At 37.1% G+C, this 20,109-nt stretch overlaps 1 protein-coding gene across 5 annotated transcripts in view; it reads right to left on the bottom strand.

The window, feature by feature from the left end:
- Nucleotides 1-206: 206 nt before the first annotated feature.
- LOC6650303 (dystrophin) overlaps nucleotides 207-20,109 on the bottom strand; it is a 141,700-nt gene continuing 121,797 nt past the window's right edge. For 2 of the 5 annotated variants that reach the window (XM_023180899.1, XM_002072801.4), the window contains 10 exons: nucleotides 4,975-5,234; nucleotides 4,691-4,891; nucleotides 4,478-4,611; nucleotides 4,052-4,410; nucleotides 3,600-3,983; nucleotides 3,400-3,520; nucleotides 2,902-3,347; nucleotides 2,530-2,830; nucleotides 2,330-2,341; nucleotides 207-904 (listed from right to left, as the gene is read on the bottom strand). In XM_023180899.1, the coding sequence (XP_023036667.1) occupies nucleotides 696-904; nucleotides 2,330-2,341; nucleotides 2,530-2,830; nucleotides 2,902-3,347; nucleotides 3,400-3,520; nucleotides 3,600-3,983; nucleotides 4,052-4,410; nucleotides 4,478-4,611; nucleotides 4,691-4,891; nucleotides 4,975-5,234 (2,427 nt within the window). In that variant the 3' untranslated portion in view covers nucleotides 207-695. Of the gene's footprint in view, nucleotides 908-1,115; nucleotides 1,615-2,329; nucleotides 2,342-2,529; nucleotides 2,831-2,901; nucleotides 3,348-3,399; nucleotides 3,521-3,599; nucleotides 3,984-4,051; nucleotides 4,411-4,477; nucleotides 4,612-4,690; nucleotides 4,892-4,974; nucleotides 5,235-10,241; nucleotides 11,370-20,109 lie in introns of those variants that run through there. The other 3 variants (XM_023180900.2, XM_023180896.1, XM_023180895.2) reach the window with 3 other exon arrangements.

Below are 20,109 nucleotides of genomic sequence, written 5' to 3'. Positions count from 1 at the left end.
GACAAACTATAGAATTTTATGAATAAAAGTTTGTTTTTTTATATTTTTAAAATCTTAGAGCACACTTTCAGTTAGCACAAATATCAATTATTATATAGGTACATAATACACAAGAACTCAAACGAAATTTAAGTGTAGGCGCAATAATAAATTAAGATTAAAATTTTTTTTTTAAATTTACAATTAAAAAAGAAAAAAATCGAAACGTTTACGTTTTCGTTATTTTTTGTTGTTTCGTTTTGTTTGTTTGTCGCCTATCAAATAGGCATTTTGGAAACAGAAATGATATGGTTTGGGTTTTCGATTTGAGGGATAGAAGGAGGGTTTGCTTGGGTGCTTGATATAATAACAATGATTATGCATTAATCTTTTTTGTATGATATATATGTTTTAGATGTGTGTGTGTGTGCAGTTGGTAGGTAATAGTATATAGGTTTATATGTAATTTTATCTTAACTAACATTTTTTCTGCATTATTTCCAGCTTTCAATATGTTTCACTTTACTTATACTTGATTGATATACAATATAACTACTAAAAATGTTACGCTCAGCTTTATGTCCCGATATTTATATAGATATATGTATGTATATTTATATGTGTGTATATTTATATGTATATATGTATAGGTATATAAGTATATGCATATCTATGTCTATACTGTTTAGAATTTCCTCTTCACATCAAACTCAAACTCATTTGTTTAGCTCGACACAGGTCTTGTCTGTTGTTGTTGCTGTTGTCGTAGTCGTCGTTGTTGTATTTGTGTTCGTATTGGTGCTGCTACTCGATGTTGCATCTTCCAGATCATCATCATCCTCATCATCATCATTGTCATTATCATTACCATTACGTTTAACATTAATCGGCTCAATTTCCTGTTCGGTTATGACAGTCACCAAAGCTTCTGCCAATTAAGAAACAAGACACAAAAATAAAACGTTAGTAAACATCTTTAAAGTTAAATCTATTTCAAACATTTCAAAAGAAAAAAGGAAATAAAATCACACACATCTATAAAATATAATTGTTTCGCTTTACCGATTTAGTATCTAGTATTATCCAAAATCATTCTAGGCATGATCTGTGATTTTTATTTTTGTTTTGGTAGCCGCATGAACAGGGAGAAGAGAAATTTTCGTATTAGTTTAAATTTCAAATTTTTGTCTACATTCAAACACAACAACAACAGAAAAAAACAACAGCAAAAGAAGCATAGCCCAAATAAGGAATATAATAAGAAAAATCGTTTGAAAACAAAATGGCATTTTCATAATTCTACATTCACTACTCTCAAAACAATTTCCGCACCATTCAAATGTTGCTGCTGTTGCTGTAGCAAGAGACTCGAATGTGGTGGCGGCGGCGGACGTCCGTCATCACCCAAAAAGCTGCCGGACATGTCGCTCCCAATGGCTCCATTTCCAGTTAGAATGCCTCCTCGGTGTTGTTGTTGTTGTTGCTGCTGCTGCTGTTGTTGTTGTTGCTGCTGCTGATGGAGAGCATTCAAGGCTCCACTTAACTGATGCTGATGATGTTTGGCCGCCAGGCTAGCTAACTGGGCATGCTGTTGCTGTTGCAATTCATTGTTTAGACCAGGCAACATTATGCCCTCTGATTTTGTTTCAATATTGAAGGCAAAAGCATATGTTTTTATAGAGAGAGAGAGAGTGAGGAGGAGCAGTGGCAGATAGAACAGAGATGGCACGTTAAGGGGTTAATGGGTTAATTGTCTGTGGCAAAATAATTACTCAATTTATCAATTTAATGGTTAGTTGCAAGAATTTATAAACTTTGAAATCTCTATGAGAAATCTACAAACGTTGCTATACTCACTAAAGATTCTTCTATGTATATGTTTTTTATGATACTAAATATTTATAGAAATTATTTTACGAATTCCTGTTGAATTAGCTCCTAAAATATAATTCACAAAAAACAAGATCATCAAATTAATGTTCTTCTTATTCATAAAAAAAAAGCAATGAGTCTAATAATCCTTGCGTATCTATCAGTCCCTTTTTATGCACAATTATCTTTTCATTTCTAGGCTATTTCAATAAAACGTTGTATTTAAGCTTTCTTCAGTCAATGCAAGTAAGAGGAAGAACACGTCATGTATCCCTTTTTCTATCTGAATACGACACAGGTAAAGTTGGCTTCTGTTTTACTGAAATGGAAAAGCCAGATCTAGGAATCCTTTAAATTTATAATATATTTCTTGGCTGACAATTAAGTTTATTTATTTCGAACTGAGCTACCATTTTTAAATAATTTCATATTTAATTACTTTTAAGTGTTTAATTCATATTCGTAGAGGGCCTTTGACTGCTAGTTTTTTCTCATAATTTGCATATTACCTGCAAAGATCTTTACTGTCTAATGTTAGAGACTTGCGAACACTCATTGATAGACTATATACCCTTTATATGTTGTATAAATTCCGATAATAAATCAATGATTAGTTAGTCAATCACAAACCCACACAATTCACCTGATTTAGAGGGAAATTTTGAAATTGTTACTCACTTGAATTGTGGTCGTAGTGGCCATTCTGTTGATTCATTTTGGCTGGAGAGTCTGTATTTAGTTGGGAGGCAGTCACCGAACGTGTTTGCAATGTATTTGGCTTTGAGTTTAATGCGGAACCAGGAGCACTTGGCAGTCCACTGCTTGTGGCACTGCTACCACCACCATTTGGTTCATCCAATAGCTGACGTAGTCGCTGCAATTGAGCTTCCAATTGTCTATTGTGATCCTCGAGTATCTGCATACGCGCCTCCAGACGACCCTTGTGCTGTCGCAAGAGTTTCGCTTCAGCCATCATGTCCTATTAAATAGAGAGACAGGATTTAGGTAAGACGAAATTGATCGACAACCTATTATTATTTATGGACTTACCTGTCCATGTTCACCTTGGTTGGACAGGCCGGTCATGCTGCTGGAACCAGAGTGTTGCATGCCACCGCTGGAATCATCGGGTGTGCCACTCTGCTGTTTGCTACACAATTGCTGATATTCGGCCTGCAAATTGGCATTCTCCTCTTCCAGATCACGTATAATGGCTTCCAGTTCTTCTCGCTGTTCGGCGTCCATGGCAGCCATTACCTGAACGGGGGATTTGGGTGCACTGGCTCCATTGGTTGCACCGTTAGCGGGCAAAGCCTGGCAATATTGGGCTATCAACTGATGCTCATCATCGCTGTCTGGGGTCGAATTCGAACCAGTGCCACCGTACTCAACTTGAGCCAATCGTGAAGCATACATTTCAAGGCGTGAGTGCATGTCATTTTGCAATTGATGCGTTGTATGCTGTGGACTAGGCGCAGGACTTTCCAAGGCATCACCTAGAATTAATGAAAATTGTATTAAAAATGACTGTGAAAAAGAGAAACTTACCCTCTAGGACACTTTGAACGGGCAGATAGCCAACACGTGGATGCTTCTTAAAGTATTTGCGACTCTTGAATTTATTTTTAAGAGCACGCGTAAAATCGCGCACGTCCTCGGTGGATGTGGTCTGTGTGTGTGTGTGTGTGGGTGTGGGTTAAAGAAATTAGCCTTGACTTGAGTTTAAAATAAATCTTCATTAATCTTACCGTTGTACAATATTCATGCATGGGATGGGTAAGTTTATGATTCTTGGCGTTTCGTCCAAAGAAGAAACACTTTTGGCACATATCAAAATTGAAGCACTTGAGGCAACGATAACGGAAGCCCACAATGGGATACTCTTTGCAAATGTTGCATTTGGCCTGATGCTTAGCCGCTTCGGCGGCAGCCAAACGATGTAGAACCGGCAGCCAGACCAAACTTTGTGGTTCGTGCTGCAGCCAGCCTAGGAAATGCTGCAACTCTATGGATATATCCTGATTGCCATCGATGGCCTCTTGCGAAATGCCAGCCTGTTCCAGGCAAGAGCGTACAGAGGGTTCAATATTCGAACCACCAAAGGCAGCGACTTCGCCCAATTGTCGAGGTACCTAAGCCAGTAAACAAAGCAAACAAGGATAAGCTTTGCTATTATGTAAAAAAAAGTTGCATCTCTCACCTGTATGCAATCGTGTAAAAGTAAACCCAAACGACGTTGATCTGCTCGTCTCTCGGTGTCGGCAACCAAACGGAATAGATATCGATACTTTTCCTCCAAATGACCGCGACATAGCAGAACAAGGCCCACTTTAAAGCTCAGGACTCGTATTTGTCCAGTACGTTGTGAGTCATAGACATTTAGTATCCAATTGATGGCCAGGTCCAGCATAAGCGTCAAATCAATTTTATCGATTGTCACATAGAGCGAATGCAAAACCGTAGTCATATCGGGTATATCGATGAGCTTATCATTCTGAGCACGCAGACCATGACGATCAAAGGACTCGCAGGCAGTGGCCATGGAAATCCTATCAAGAGCTAAATTGCAAAAATAAAAAAGTAAATGAGAGAGAGAAATGGGTAAAGTTATTTAAGTTAACCTTACCCAAACGCTTTTGAACGGAACGCAATTTCATGGCCGTGCGATAAGCCGAGAAACGGATCTCATTTAGATCAGCCAATCCCTTCATTAGCTCAATCATTTCCGGATGATCCCAATGTGTGGTTTCGCGTTCATGACTGCAATTGAACAATTGGAAAATTAAATTCAAGTTACCTCGCCCAAATAAGTATGCTATGGTAAATGAATGAAACATACTCAATATAATAAGGCACATTGGATGCTGTTGTAGCTCTTTCCCAGGGCGGCTTAACGCTCTGTCCCAAATTGGGTAATGGCCCGATTGTGCCGCTGTTCGATGTATTACGTCCATCATCGCCATTCTCATGTGTGTGCTGGGCCCCCGCCTGGCATAGAATCTTTTGTCGTTCATCCATGGCAATTTGCAGGAGTTTCATACTAAGTAAGAGAGGGAGAGAGACCGCAAAGCAAAGAAGATTAGCATCAAAATTGTTACAACCGAAAGCTGCCAATCCACTTACCGCGTATTCAAATCCTCCAGTTTGGATAGACAAGGTGTTGGCACCAACACCTGATTGGCGGTAAAGAAGGATTGCTGTTCATTGCAATCATCCAAAAGGGCACTGGCCGTTGTCATTTTATCACGCAATCGTTGCAATTGTTGCATTTGATCATTGGCCTCGCCAGTTGATGAGGGAGTGACCCAGGAATTCTGTGTTTGCTCGGCCAATGCCACACGTGAGCTTAGATCTTCGAGTATCTTTTGGAATTGACGCATTTTCTGTAAAAAAAATGAAGAAATACCAATTATTTATTAATAAAGATATGGATGACTTCAAAATGGTTTCTTCTTTCTTATTTGTTTGACTGTATGATTAAAAACATTTATTAAAAAGAAATATCAAAGAAGCTAACTTCGGCTATGCCGAAGTTTATATACCCTTGCAGTATACTTGGCAATAATATTTTTCCTTTTTGAAATTTCTTTCCCTGCAACTCAATTCATCAATACACAAACAAAATATTATTTCTCTTTTTACCACAAGTTTTTCTTCTTCCATCATTTTCACATACAGTTCATGTAGCGTTGCGTCTGTGTGTGTATGCGTGTGCTCTGTTGATTTGATGATGGCAGTAGTAGGCAGCAAGCAGCGCTGCCGGCAGCGTTTGAACCGATTTATATTGACTGTAACTTGTGTTCTATTTATCGGATCAGATTCAAATTTTGGGATCTGAGATTTTATATCTATTACTATCATATTGGTAAATTTCATGGGGATACTCCAATTTTTGCAAAAATGTTTCTTCTAGAGCTATATGATATAGTGGTCCATCCCAAAGATTTTCATACTTTATCTCACCCGGGTAAAAAAAAGCTCCCAAAAAAAATTTCATCCCGATAGCTTTTAAGATGGCTGAGTAAAACGCGTACGCACCGACGGACAGACGGACAGACGGTCAGACGGACAGACGGACATGGCTATATCGACTTAGCTTCTCATGCTGATCAAGAATATATATACTTTATGGGGTCGGAAACGTCTCCTTCTGTGCGTTACAAACATCTGACCAATTTTATAATACCCTCTGCAAGGGTATAAAAATGATAAACAAATAAAAATGATAGTGCTAGAGATGACAATAGATTGTTGGGAATTAGTCAAAGGTGAGAGGGAAAAGTATTTTAAAATACCTTACCCCCTCTGAATATTTAGATGTTTTGAATAAAAAATTGGTTGTTTATATCCGCGAAAGACTCCGAAATATAAACGCTATTAAAGCTAAATTGAGTTCTGAATCTATAAAATGTTGATCACAACCTAGAAAATTTGGATAACCATTTTGGTTTACCAATACTAACCAATACATTACTTTTAACCTAAATGGAAAACTAAATATTGTTGTTAAAACTATAAAATTCTACCCAATATATAAATGTTTCCAATAGTTTTCCAATTCTAATCTTTTAGTTTAAAGACTAAAGAGAATGTTCCACATAAATTTGCGGCTGGTTCAGAGCGCTAACTAAATAGAGTTGAGGGAATATGAATGACTAAAAATTAATATCGTAAGCATGTTGTACCAGTGGCATAACTAAGCTTATTAGCTTTATCTAAGTACATCTATTACAATTAGTTCTTGCCACTACTTGCTCATTGCCTGAAGCGCCATGCTTCTGTTTTGCTGGGTTTTTCATTGTTTTATTTCTTGGTTAACATTTTGTTGGCGCTTCTGTTTTATAAGCATAAAACTTAATTTGCTCGAAAGGAAAATGCATTTAATTTTCCTGTCTGTAGGAAAATGCAGGTCCTTGCTTTGTGTGCAGGTTTCCTACACACTATTGTGTGTAGCATACTTATGGGCTGTGGCACTTGCAACAGAGTTGCCCCGACGAGAGCATTTCTTCTTTAGTCTTAGTTTTTCTTGTTGTGGTTCATTTGGATTAATTAAATAATTTGAAATAAATCAAAGGTACGAAAAAAGGTTCTGCATTCTGTCAGGCACTTCATTAGCAGTCAGAAAAGGGATACAAAAGCGATAGAGAAAAAGGGGACGATAGAGAGAAAGAGAGAGGAAAGAAGAAAAAGCAGTTAAGAGAGACTTTTAACTTTAATGCTGCTTTGCATGCATGCCATACACAGGACATCAGATGCTACCAGGATGCTGTTCCCCTCGCGTAAAACCCGGTCACCTCTTTGATCTCCTTCTCTGTTCTTTTTGTTCTTGTTGTTGTTGTTTCGTGCTTTTCCGCTGTGCCAATTTGGCGCTTTGTAACTCTAAACTGGCAACTGGCAGCAGAAGCAACAGAAGCTGCATCAGCATCAGCAGCATCTGCTCACGTTTCATTTAGCCCATTTTCCAAAGGAGCTAAAAAATTTTCGCTTTTCAATTTTTACCTCTTGGCACCCCATTTACTCCAAAAAGACTTTCATTCGCTTTGCGCGTTTTGCATGCAACAAGCAAAATGCATTTACCTGCAAGCAAAACTTTCAAAACCTCCCTTCACCTCCCTCCCTCCATGTCATCTAGCTAGAAGATGAAGGTTCTGCCCCTTGCCTGCTGACTGGCTCCTCGTTTACTTTATTATTTCATTTGTGTAGTTATAGTTTTCTCCCCGCCCACTACTTCATACCACTCCACGCCTTGTTATTTTTTACTCCCTCCCTTCTTTTCTTCATTTCTCTCTGCTTTGCTTTGCTTTTGTTGTTGCTCGTTTGGCTTCTGTGTAGTTTTTTAATTTAGTTTTCTTCGAGTTTGTGTTTTTGATTTGAAACTTTTTGCAGCTTTTCCAGCCATTTTGAGTCCCTAGAGCAAGTTTATGCTTCATAATGCAGGCATAGAGGACAAGTTTACTACACTAGTGGCTGTACATCCATACATATATATATATATAAGCGATATGTGTGTGTGTGTGTGTGCGAACGACCACAGGAACAAGCAATCATGGTAAATGTTGCATTTGTTGTTCGTGTTTTTTTTGTGTTTTTGCTTTGGCCAGTCTTTTCGAATCCTTTTCGTAACTAGGATTCTCTACATTGCTTGCAAACTTGTTAAGGCCATTTAGAAAGTTGGCATATTTATAAATATTTATGAAGCGCTCATAGAAAATCTTTCACATATAACAACAAATTTTCCTGAAAACTAATTAGTTATGCAATGAGATGAAACTTTCAGCAAACGTTTCGTAACCAGATTAAGCTGAATTTTAAATGAATATTTGTTTTTTTTTTTGTTTTGTCATTTATTTATAATTAAGGTAAATTGATAAGTATAGCCTAGTTATTAAAGTTTTTACTTCAATGACGAAAATTATATAATTTCTTTGTCATTTGTGTCTAAATTCAAATATTTCGAGTCGCTTTTTCAAAGAGTTCTGGGAAAGTTCTTTTTAAATATACATTATTAATAAATTTCAATGATTTCAATTTGTATTTGCTTTGGTCTTGTCAGAACCGAACCCCATGGAGAGCTCATAAAAACACTGCGCTTTGCCTTCACAGTCAGTGTTGGGTAATTTTCATCCCGTTTCACCGCGACTCGCATTTGACTTTACAACATTCTTTGTGGTGGTTGGCACAAAGTTTTTCCTGCTCAAAGCCTGGCTAATTAAGCGTACAAAATAATTTTCAGTTTCAATTTGCTCGACAAGAGCAAACAACAAAGAGCTTTGTGTTTGTGTTTTTTTTTTTGTATTCGTTTTTAATTAGTGGAACGGCAGGTAGCTGAGGTCGTGATATGGATAGCTAGGTAGGTAGGCTTTCCATCAATAATTTGATGTTTACAATAAATATGCCTTCAAGTTACCCACACTACGGCGGGCTGCAATTGCAACTCCTTTGTAGCTGGCACCTTCATTAATTAGTGGCAGCAATAAGCCAACAAACAACGAGAATGAAGGTGGCATCGATGGAGCAGAAGATAAGAAGAAGTTGAAGGGAAGGCAGCTTGTCACTGTCTCTGGGGACAACATCAAGGGCTTTCTGATAAGGGGGCGATGCACTTTTAAAGCTGCTTCAATTGCTTGTTCTACGGCAGTTTTAATCAACTTTTACAGGAGAACAAAAACGACTGCTTTCCATCAGTATGAATCCTTGTAAAGTCAATATGGCTGAATGCAACAGTTTTCTTGTGGGCCGTTTGTCCGTGGCGTCTCTCTGCTTAAAAAACTGCAACACTGTGCAACTTAATACCTTGACTACAATTTCTCTGCTCCGCCATCTCTTTGTGTAGGCGGTGGGGAGTTGTTGGGTAAAAATAAATAAGCCCAGCTGTCGTTATATTTTCTATGGCTGCTCTTGCTCCACTTCCGGTTGCAACTGCTCCTGTCGAGCTTCCTTCGAGCTTATTAAAAATGTCTTTATTTGCTCTGGCAATGATGGCCAAGTGCTACTGGCGTTGGCATTTTATGACACTCACTGGTTTCACCTGCACTCACTTGCCAGAAGTCCTTCTGGCTGACATACATACGGATAAAAGAAACTATCGGCCATTGTGGTTGGCTGATTAAATCAGTTCCGGCCAACATAAAGGATGCAATAAATTAGAGCACTTTCTTAATGTGTGACTATAGCTGTTCTTGGCATTCTAGTGAATTCTGGTCACACTTAATTTGTTTTTTTGTGTTTTTTTCTGTTTGCAGATTAAATGCAGTTTCCATTTGCATTAAAATTCAATCCCCTACCCCTACACCAACCGCCTCTCTCTTTCTCTCTCTCTCTCTCTCTGGGAGGTTTACTGCACCGTGAAAATCCTGGAATCTTTGCCAGCATCAATTAAATGAAATTGAAACTGTTTCATCAACAAGAAAAAAAAATGCATTGGGTGGGACATGTTTCAATTAAATATATGTATAAATCACAGGCAACAACACAAATGAGAAATCCTTTATGACTGTGAGCCAGCATTAATCAAGATTTTCTCAACGTCAAAGAGAAAAGCAGACAGACAGAGAGAGAGAGAGAGTGAGAGAGAGATACAGAAACAGAAACAGAGGTAAATCGGAGACTAACAGAGATTGATAGTAAAATTTCATTAAATTAAAAATATATTTTGTTTGAGTATGAAATTTGAATGGATATTTCATTTCGGTTTTACTTGATTATATTACTTCAGATACAATTTAAATAACTTAAAGCAAGAAGGAGACTATAAAAAGTTGCTGCCTTATAGAATCAAAGTAAACCAAATTCATTTCATTTAGACTTGCCTCAAGACAACAAACAATACACAATAAACAATTTGCTAAAAGAATAATATTTTGATGTTGTTAGTCTTTTGTGACACAAACCTCATTTTCATCACGCAATTTGCCGACAATTTGTAGAAACATGCGTTCGGCATCGTTTTGTGGATCATAGTTGGAATAGTTGTCATCCACTAGAGTGATGTCGCCGATACGATAATGCAATTGCTCATCGGATGATGATGAATACAAGGACAACAAGTTGCGACGCCTTTCATTGGCAACATGTTGATCAGTATCATTTGCAACATCTACATGTGCAACATTAATAACCGGCACATGTTGTTTATTCGTTTGTGGCTGCTCATCCTCTGCATCTGCGTCGGCTTCATCGCAGCCACTGCTACTCAACTGAGAGTAACTTAAACTCAATTGGCTACTCTCGTCGTGTTCCTCTTCCTCATCAGCATCCTCATCTCCATCCTCATCCTCATCATCGCGATCGTGTTCTAGCTCAGTGCCGCCAGTGCCACTATCACCACTCTGTGAGCTGGCCTTAGTCTTAGCTCCAACTCCGACTCTTACTCCTGCTGTTCCATTGGTAGCTGCTGCTACATTGACAACAACTAGATTTAGATTATTATAATTCTGTGAATCGCCGCTGCTGCTGCTGCTGCGACTGCGACGCTTTGATAGTGAACGAAAGGGCGAGAGAAAGCGGCGTCGTGTTGCACTGGTGGGCGTGGCATAGGGAGGCAATTGTTCCAGCTGTTGGATGGCCGGCGCTCCGTTGTAACGTTCCAACGACCTTGACTTGGCCGGATTCTGTTTGCCATTGCTCTTGCCATAGATGATGGCCCCACGACTGGGAGAATTCTCTATAATCTCACCAGCCTCATCACTGGAACTGTGATGATGATGGTGATGATTGTTGTTGCTGGCCAAATGCTGGCTACCAGCCCCACTAGAGAAGAGACGCATCTCTGACTGTGGGTTGGTTCTCTTTGCGCCGTGCAGTTAGTTAATTAATCTTTCTTTATGCAGATTTCAGGTTTCGTTGTTGTTGTATATTTGTTCGGTTGTTCGTTTAGTTCGGTTGTTGTTGTTGTTGTTGTTGTTGTTGTTGTTAGTGTTCAAGCACTATTCAACATCGTTTTAGGGCACATTCTTGCGTAATGGAAGGTTGCTTATTTATCTATTTTTAGAAACCGGTTCAACAGGATTCTTACTGAAGCTCACTGATCGATTCTTAAACTATGTATTTCTATATTCCCGAACATAATGTGAATGAAAAAACGATTATAATTTAAGAATATATATGTACATATGTATGTACATACATTTACTCAAATAGGTGATGGCATTAGGCAAACTAAACAAATATTTCACTTAAGCAAATAAGCCACTCAATTACGCCGAAATTTTCCCGACTCGCTATGCTCCACTCTATCCCACTCCATTACTTCAATCCATAAGTAAATATTTCGCCTAGCGTTAATTATCCCAGACATTTTGTATTGTTTGCCAAGTAAAAGGTTGACTGCATTCTGTTTGCTCAATTGTTGTTGCTATTATGCGACGCTGTCTGTGTGTGTGTGTGTGTGAATTATGTTGGGCAATATTGACTTATAGATAAAGTCACTTCGCTTAAGACATTTTATTTAGTTCTTGTACTTGCTACATGAGCCATGACATTGTTTAAAGATATCAAAAAGGAAGGAAAAGGCATGGGATTGTCTTTGGGTGTTGGGAAAAGCCAACAAAAAGGTGGGATAGGTTAGTGGAACGCTGATAAGTGTTTAATGCGAGAAGAGCAGATAAAGTCATTAATGCAGATAAAGGAAACCACTTGGAAAAAGACCTTGAAACAAAATATTTAAAGAGTTGCAAAAGTTTCTGAACTTTATTTCAGAATATTTTACAATACGACGTCAAAAATTTTAGTTATTCTGCGTTTTCCTTGGTTGAATAACAAATTTCACATGAAATGACGGGGTCACCAAATAAAAATAAAGAGTTTTAGATAGATTTTATTTTAATTTGTAACTTTTGACAACGATAAATCATTCCCCTTTGAATTTCCAATAAATTTTCGCATTCCCTTCTTAAAAGAAACACCTAAAAAACAAAATTTTACTTTATCTTTAAAATAAGCTAAAAACAAAAAACACACACAAGAAATATGTCAAAACCAAAAAAGTCTCAAAGGCATATAACTAGGCAGCAATGACCCCGCAGCAAAAAAAAAAGAAAAAAAAAGAATAACCGGAAAAAAACCACTGTAGTTAGGTACCGACTCTAAGTACTCTAAAGAAACAAACGATAAAGGGAAGGGACGGAAAAAAGATGACATTTCAGTAAGAAGTAAGCGAAAACGAAACTACATTGAGGTGAAACAAGAAAAAATGACTAAGGTAGAGACACAAGACGAAAGCTCATTAAAATTCTAAGCCGTAAAGCAAAACAAAGTTTTAAATAAAGTCAAGAGGGGGGCGGACAAGATGATGACGGGGTAAGGCGCGGAGGAGACACGAAAACTAACAAGCCATTGACAGACAGAATAAAAGAGATGCAAAAGAGGGAGAAACACAGGTAGAAAAGAAACAAATACCGTCAACTAATGCCGGTGGTAATGACATTGTAACGGTATTTATTACAACATTACAACGAACTGACAAGTGTCTAATTAGTTGAGTCAACATTTCCTAACTCTTTCACTATTCCACTCTTTTTCTTCTAACTGCATATGATGATGTCACGATTTTTTTTAATATTATTCTCCAAATTTAATTCTGTTATTTTGCATTACAAAATATAAATTTTCTCTTAAGACCAGGTGAGGAGATTTTTTGGCGGAATATATTGAAAAACAACAGAGAGAGAGATAGAGAGAGAGAGAGGTGATAGAGAATGGGACAAAAACGCATTTCAATTTGATTGATGTACTTTGTTAGTACGTGAGGGAAATCTCCAATGAATTTCATTATAATTTTCACTTTTTTTTCCACTTCCCCCTCCCTAACCCACGAATGAATATAGTCCCTCTCTTCTTTCCATTCAATATCATCTCGCTTTTATCTCTGTCTTTGTTGTTGCTGTTTGTTTTGTTGTCTTCTATAAATTCATTCTCCATATCGGGGAAGAGACAGTGAAAAAAGTTGACTGGCATACGAAAATCGCTATATATATATATATGAATATATATATCAGAGATTGATACAATGATGGATTGATGGTTATGCATTTACTGTTGTTGTTGTTTCTTATATGTACATATTTGTTGTTATTTCTTTTGAAATGCAAATATTTATGCAGCAAAAAAAGTAAAAGAGGCGAATATGAAAACCAAATTCATGGGCATTGGCCAAGAGGAGGATGATTTTCCGATCTAGCATATTGTGGTTAGGTAATTGAAATGCAAAAGCTGACAGTAGTATTTATATGATTTAAAAGTGATTTGATAGGGCCATATGCGTTGATTTACAGTGGGTAGAAAGTTTTGTCAGACACAGAGAGATAGAGAGAGATAGTGAGAAAAGGCTACAGAGATTGCTAACCAATTGAGTTTTCATCGATTTTTTGGGCATAAACTCCTGCTTAAACCAAAATATCAGAAATAGAACTTGATATATCTTTATGGTTATTGTTTAATAAAGAGGTAGTATGTCAACTAAATCTACACGTGATTGCGATAAGACCTCTTGAAATATAATGAATGAAAAATAATTGTACAAAAGTTGTAACTTGTTGCAACTTATTGATAGACTCTCGTTTACTGGCTTAAACTGTGAATTGCTTTATAATTCCCATCACATCCGACTACATGTTATCTATAATCTTTATGTTTTTTTTTTTTTGGCAATTTTTATGCTTTAACAACATTTTCACTTTCAATTCGAAAACTAATTCGAAATGCCTCACACACAATCAATGGAAGTAAAATAAAAGAGCGCAAAAAAATAAATCGTCTTAATGTGCTTATTTATGGGAAACCACAGGCAGTCAACTAAACACAACAAAAAATAACAACAAATGCAAAAGCCTAGGAGTAAAAAACCCAAAAAATTAAATCCGTTTACCTGCCGATATTAAATTTTTTTCTACCCAAAAGAAAAAAAAAATGAAAACTAATTAAGCTGAGAATAGAAAGCTTGCGGTTACCCAGTTCATAATTCGAGTCTTTGACTCGTCTCTGGTGATCTGGTGATCTTCACAGATAAAAGGGCAGCAGTAATACTCTTGAAAGTTGTAAAGAAATGAATTGAAATGGTTTGGTTTTCGAGAGAAAGAGATGGAGCGAAGAAGAGAGAGAGAGATAGAGAGGGGAATGGGGAGACAGATCGAGAAGCGTGACAAGAATACGAGTAATTGGTAGTAAATGCTGATTCATGGACCGCAATGAAATTGTAACATAAATCAAAGTGACACATCGAACTTTTCTTTCTTATTTTCGTAGAGCAAAGAGAGATAAAAAGAGAGACGAAGAGAAAAAGAGATCATAGTAAAAACACTTTCTGCAGCTGCATTTCGAGGGGTTTACTGTAATTCCCCCACCCCTTTACTTGCCAGAGATAAGGCTTCTTTTGGCTTACACTTTAGGCCTGGCCCAGAGGCACGTGCCTTTAGATAATTGCAACTCAATCCAAGTCAAGTCAAGTTGACTTAATTCTTAATGGAGAGAAGTGTGTGTGTGTGTGTGTGTAATGAAACGACTCAATCAACGTTTAAAAATAACAAAAATTTTATGCGTTCTGCATGCAGAAATTAAATTAAATTATTTTTGATAATTCGTTTCATTTCATTTTCTTTTTTTTTTTTTTTTTCGTATTTCTGACAAAATTTGTAAAGTTATATGTTGAGTATGAGCGCCGCCCCGTTGTGGGGCATTCAACTCGAAAATTAATTCAGGAAAGTAAAAAAAAAAACTAAAAAAAAAATGACACACAATGAGAATAATAAGAATCATGCAGAATGTTGTCTTGTTGCGGATTACGCCGGAAACAGTTGGAAACTGAAATTTCAACAGTATTTCCATGGAATTTAAAATAAAAGTGCATAATGTGGCCTGCTTTTTGTTTGACTCTCGTTTGTTTTGTGTCTGTTCTTGTGTTGCGCTCTGTTTGCTTTTGCCCTTTTGTCCAAAAGGTCTCTAGCTGCTCGACCATGAATAAATTTCTAGCCAGAGCTGCAACCTCCTCCTCTTCCTCCACCTCTTTCTACTACTTTTTCATCTCTCTCTATTGTCAAATGTGGGCGTAACAAGTTAGATAGTATTTTGTTTATTGTTTTAATGGTATTGGCTCAGATTTTGTGTAAAACAAAGATCGACTAAATGATAATATGCGTTATTTAATGAACTTTGATTTTGTAGAGAATGCGTGAGACGAGATAATGCCCAAACAAAGAATTTACATACACAACATTGATTCGATGGATAAATGTAAACAACAATAGCAATTTATTAGTATAAAAGACCTTAGACTAGTGTCTGATAAAGAACTTGCTTCACAGATTGAATACCACTATATATATTGTCTGTATGGAAACTTTTAATCAAATCGATTGGCTTTCTTTATCTCCAATTTGGATGTATTCCATTGAAGTCAAAGAATAAAAACATACCGAAATTCTCAAAAACGTTGCCGCTTCCACTGGCTCAATAAATCACTGAACGAAAAAAATGTCAAATTCTCTTGCATTTTATTGCAAAATTGTGCTTAACTCACTCACTAAGCAATATCAAATCAATTTTTTGGTTGCATTTTTCTCCAAGCATAACTCACAACTTTTTGCGGGAAGAGTGGGAGAAACGAGGCACAAATTCATGCGTCATGCGGCAAAATTGAAACCACAAAAGTCATTTTGCCACGCCCATACTTCAACCACCACCACCCCCACCAGTATGTGTGTGTGTGGAGACAACAAGAATTGCATTCAAACATATGCGAAATTTTTCTTTTCTATAGAGATAGAAAAAGAAGAGAAAAAAGCATAGAAGGCCTCCCCAGACGAATGACTACCCAGGTTCTTCTACTCCCAACCCCCACCTCTTGTCTTGTCCACAAAATGGCGTTGAAAAATGATATCAAATTTGTATTTGGCTAAAAAACTTGTCGCGCGCAAATAAACTGTCTGAAATAGAGAACGAGAACGAAAACTCGACGGCATCGCAGTCATTGCATTTGGGCCAAGAGTTACCCAGTTTCTCTGAAATGCAGAAACAAAATAGCAGAATAAAAAAAATAGAAAAGGCGGCCAAAGACTTTTTGATGGCCAGACTATGGACTTGCCCATGGCCAGCAATAAAAGTCAAGAGTGGCAAGCGACATGCCACAATTTATCACAAGCAAATGATCAAAACAACAGCTAAAGAAAAGGATGTGGTGGCTAAAGCTCAAATAGAAGAAGGCAGCCTCAAGCTGGGGCGTGGTTTCTTAGCTTAAACGAATTTTCATATCAATTTCTTTTCATTGCCGACTTTTTTCTCTACATATAAATTTTTTGTGGGTGGAAATGCTGGAAAATGCTTTCAATTGTTGAATTTTGCTCACTAAACTGAACTGATCTGGCTGTGGGGCTTGAGGCACAAAAGAGTACAAGATGTTTTCGTTGGCGATAAATAAAGTTGCAAATGTATGCTGCATCTCTCTAACTACGAGTGTTAGCCCTCTACCTCCTACTTCAGCATTGAAGTTGAAATTTGCTGGAGTCGCTACGCATTTTCTACAAATTGAAGGTCTCGGTCTGTGAGGGTCTACACCAAACAAAAAAAAACAAACTGGTTCAAGTTGGTTTCGCTCTCCCTTCCCCTTCTTAAAGACATGTTTATTGTATAGCTTGGGGAGTGTCTAGAAGAGTCGGAAGCTGGTGGTCATGTGTTCATGTTATTTTAAGTTGTAGTCCGAGATTTAAATGTTACTCTGTCTTCAAGTGGGTGGAGCAGCTGCTTGGCCCTTCAGTCTGGACTCCACGCAACTCTGTGGGGTCTCTTCAATCCCTTTTCGAGCTGTAATTATTTCTGTTTGGATTGACATTTGAATGCAGTTGAATTAAATTCCAATGCATCAAGAAGTAATGATAAACCTTTACATATTTATGTAATGTGTAACTCGAATATGAAAATGATATACAGTAGATTCCGGTTAATAAGACTCCGCTTATAACGTCTGTCCGGTTATAGCGACTAAAGTTCGATGAGTGATTGGTTGGTCCCAATACAAACTTATACGAAAGGGCCTTCGGTTAGTAGGTCTTCCGGATATAACGACGAAAATTGTCGGTCCCTTGTGCGTCGTTATAGCCGGATTCTACTGTAATTATATCTAAGTCGTGGAGCGAATCGAATTGCATATTTTAACTGCTGTAACTGCATAAATAACTCTTGTTTCCTCATGAAGTAAATGGCCAATATAAGCACTGGCATAAGTTAGAAGCAAATATATCAGTCTGCAATCGTTTAGATAACTTTCTGCCATAATTTTTCTTTATATAAATTTGTGTTTCAATCAACTAAATAATAGTTGGGTAAGACATCAAATCAAATTGAAAGATAAAAACATTTTCTTCCTCTGTGGGAAGTCTCTCTTATTTGACATTATATTTTTATTAGTATTTTGATTAAATGTCTTTAGACTTGGCAATTCGAAGCTATTTTTATGGCCTCACATAATTGCTGCAATCTAAACCCAAGAATTTCGACTAATTCGCACAATCGTTTTTATGACTTTACATTTGCTTGAATAATAAATATATGTTAGGTAGCATTTTCTACATTTTTGATGCCTGAAAATTTTATCTTCAAACTGCTATGACCAACATCTAATCCATTTAATTATAAAACTACCAAACGACCAAGACCAAGCTCCTTGTCTAGGAAACGAAGAAGTTTGGTCAGAGGAAAGAGTAAAAAAAATGGATGCACGTATCAAAGAAGATTTACGTGTGGGAACTTTTTCTCTACACCTCTCTTATCCGCCCAGTATTTTTCTCTCATACATATATGAGATAATTCTTGTCGGTCTTTGTTTTGTTGTAGTTTATACTGCCATTGTTGTTGTTGTGAAAATTTATTTTATAATCATTTTATCACATTTTCAAACTCAAACTGCCAACAGCAAAAAGTTTGAAAATGGCACACCTGCTGCCGAGACGAAAGAGAAGCGAAGAGAAAGAGAGAAGGCCACAAGGATATTTGGGCGAGGGGAATATTGGAGGACACAACAATGGAGCCAACTTTTGCCTTTACCATATTGATGGCACACACTCTCTCTCTCTCACACACACACACGCTCTAGATTATGGCATTGAATCTTCATTTCTCTTTAGACAATGACGAAAATAAAGGATAATAGATAAAATTAAGTGAACTGCAGGAGACATGAGCATAGAGGACACAGGAGATAAAGTTATCGTCTCCACTTTCAATGAAAGTGCCATTAATAAAGTGCATTTCAATAGCTTGGGCTTTTAGGTTTTGGTAGAGAAAAAATGAATTTGCCTTCCAACTACAATTTGTCTTACGAGATTCTTTCTCTTTTTTTTTTGGAACCTGTTGGGATAAATTGAATTAAATGCTAACCAACCACTTAATGTTAAACATTTTTGTATATCCATTTACACCCACTCAAAAGTGAAACCTTTAGGCAAAACTTTTGGCGAAAACTCTGCGTAACCTTTGCCCTTGTTCCCCCGTACAGTACTCCCGTATCTCTAGCACGGTTTAATAAGCTAAAAAGGATGAGCAAAATTTTCTGGGTAAATTTTCTTACCACACAAATTTATGTTTTATTAAAAACTTAAAGAAGAAATTGCTCAAAGGCAGAAGCATAACCTTTGAGGGCTTCACACCCACACAAAGTTCAGTTGAGTTTTATCACCCAACCCCCCCAATCTGTTTTTCCACCAACTGCTCCTCGTCCTCAACAATAATAATAATAATAATAATAATTTTGATGAGTTATAAAAAAGAGAAGAAAACATTAAGTTTGGCATAAGTGAAGCCAAAGAAAAGTCTCTGAATTTGAAAGTTGCATTTCCTTTTTCACCCACCTAACTTTCCCCCCCTTCTTAGTCAATGTTGATTAACATATATGTGTGTGTGTGTGTTTTTCTGTGTATGGATGATGGCTCAATTTCCGTTTTGTGCCACCAACTTCCGCACATTTCAGAGTTTTTTTTTTATCTTCAATGAGGCGGCAAACAAACAAACACAACAACAAAAATGCTACCAAAATGTGTTAAAGCAGGTCTGGTTTGGGTATGGAATTGTATCTGAAGGTGGCTGTGGATCTGGTTGGTTGGCTATGCGTGATTAAGCATTTGGTGTAGAAGGGGTCCCTGTCTCTCTCTCTCTCTCTCTGTTATTTGCACCAAGCCCAGGTTTACATGACTCTGACTGACTGACGCTTTTTTCGACTTTTTTTGTGTGAGTTTTGTGAAAAATGATAAATATGCTGAAAATCTATGCTGGCGGGAAGGAACGGGGGGTTTGTTGTCGGGTGTGTCATTTAATGGCTTTTTTTGTTCTGTTGTTGCTGTTGAATGGCAATAAAAACGATCACAGATAATGGCACATTCAGGCGGCCGGGGAACCAATCAATTGCCGATGAAGTTGCGATATTATTTACATGGTGTCTGATCCCCGACAAACAAACAAACTATTGTTAAGGGTGGGGCAAGGTTGTTGCGCTTAAAAAAGTTTCAAAATTAATAATTTAATTTATCAAAAAAAAAAAAAAAAAATGAAATTTAGCATTAAAATTCAGTCAAACTCTAGATAAATTTTCAGTGGCGGAACTAGGAAGGAGAACGACTAAGTGGTTAGAACTTATAAAAGTTTAAAGATCCTATTTAATCTTTAACTTTCTTCAAGATCCGCCACTATATCCTGTAAAATTTAGTCCATTCTCAACCATAAAGAATTCTATTAAACATTCTACTAAAATATAAAGCCAAGCCAACATAATTTTTCATA

The sequence above is a fragment of the Drosophila willistoni genome, chromosome 3R, assembly GCF_018902025.1.
Source record: "Drosophila willistoni isolate 14030-0811.24 chromosome 3R, UCI_dwil_1.1, whole genome shotgun sequence".
NCBI lineage: Eukaryota > Metazoa > Arthropoda > Insecta > Diptera > Drosophilidae > Drosophila > Drosophila willistoni.
Note: the sequence above shows the minus strand (reverse complement) of the source record. Positions and strands in the feature narration are given on the sequence as shown.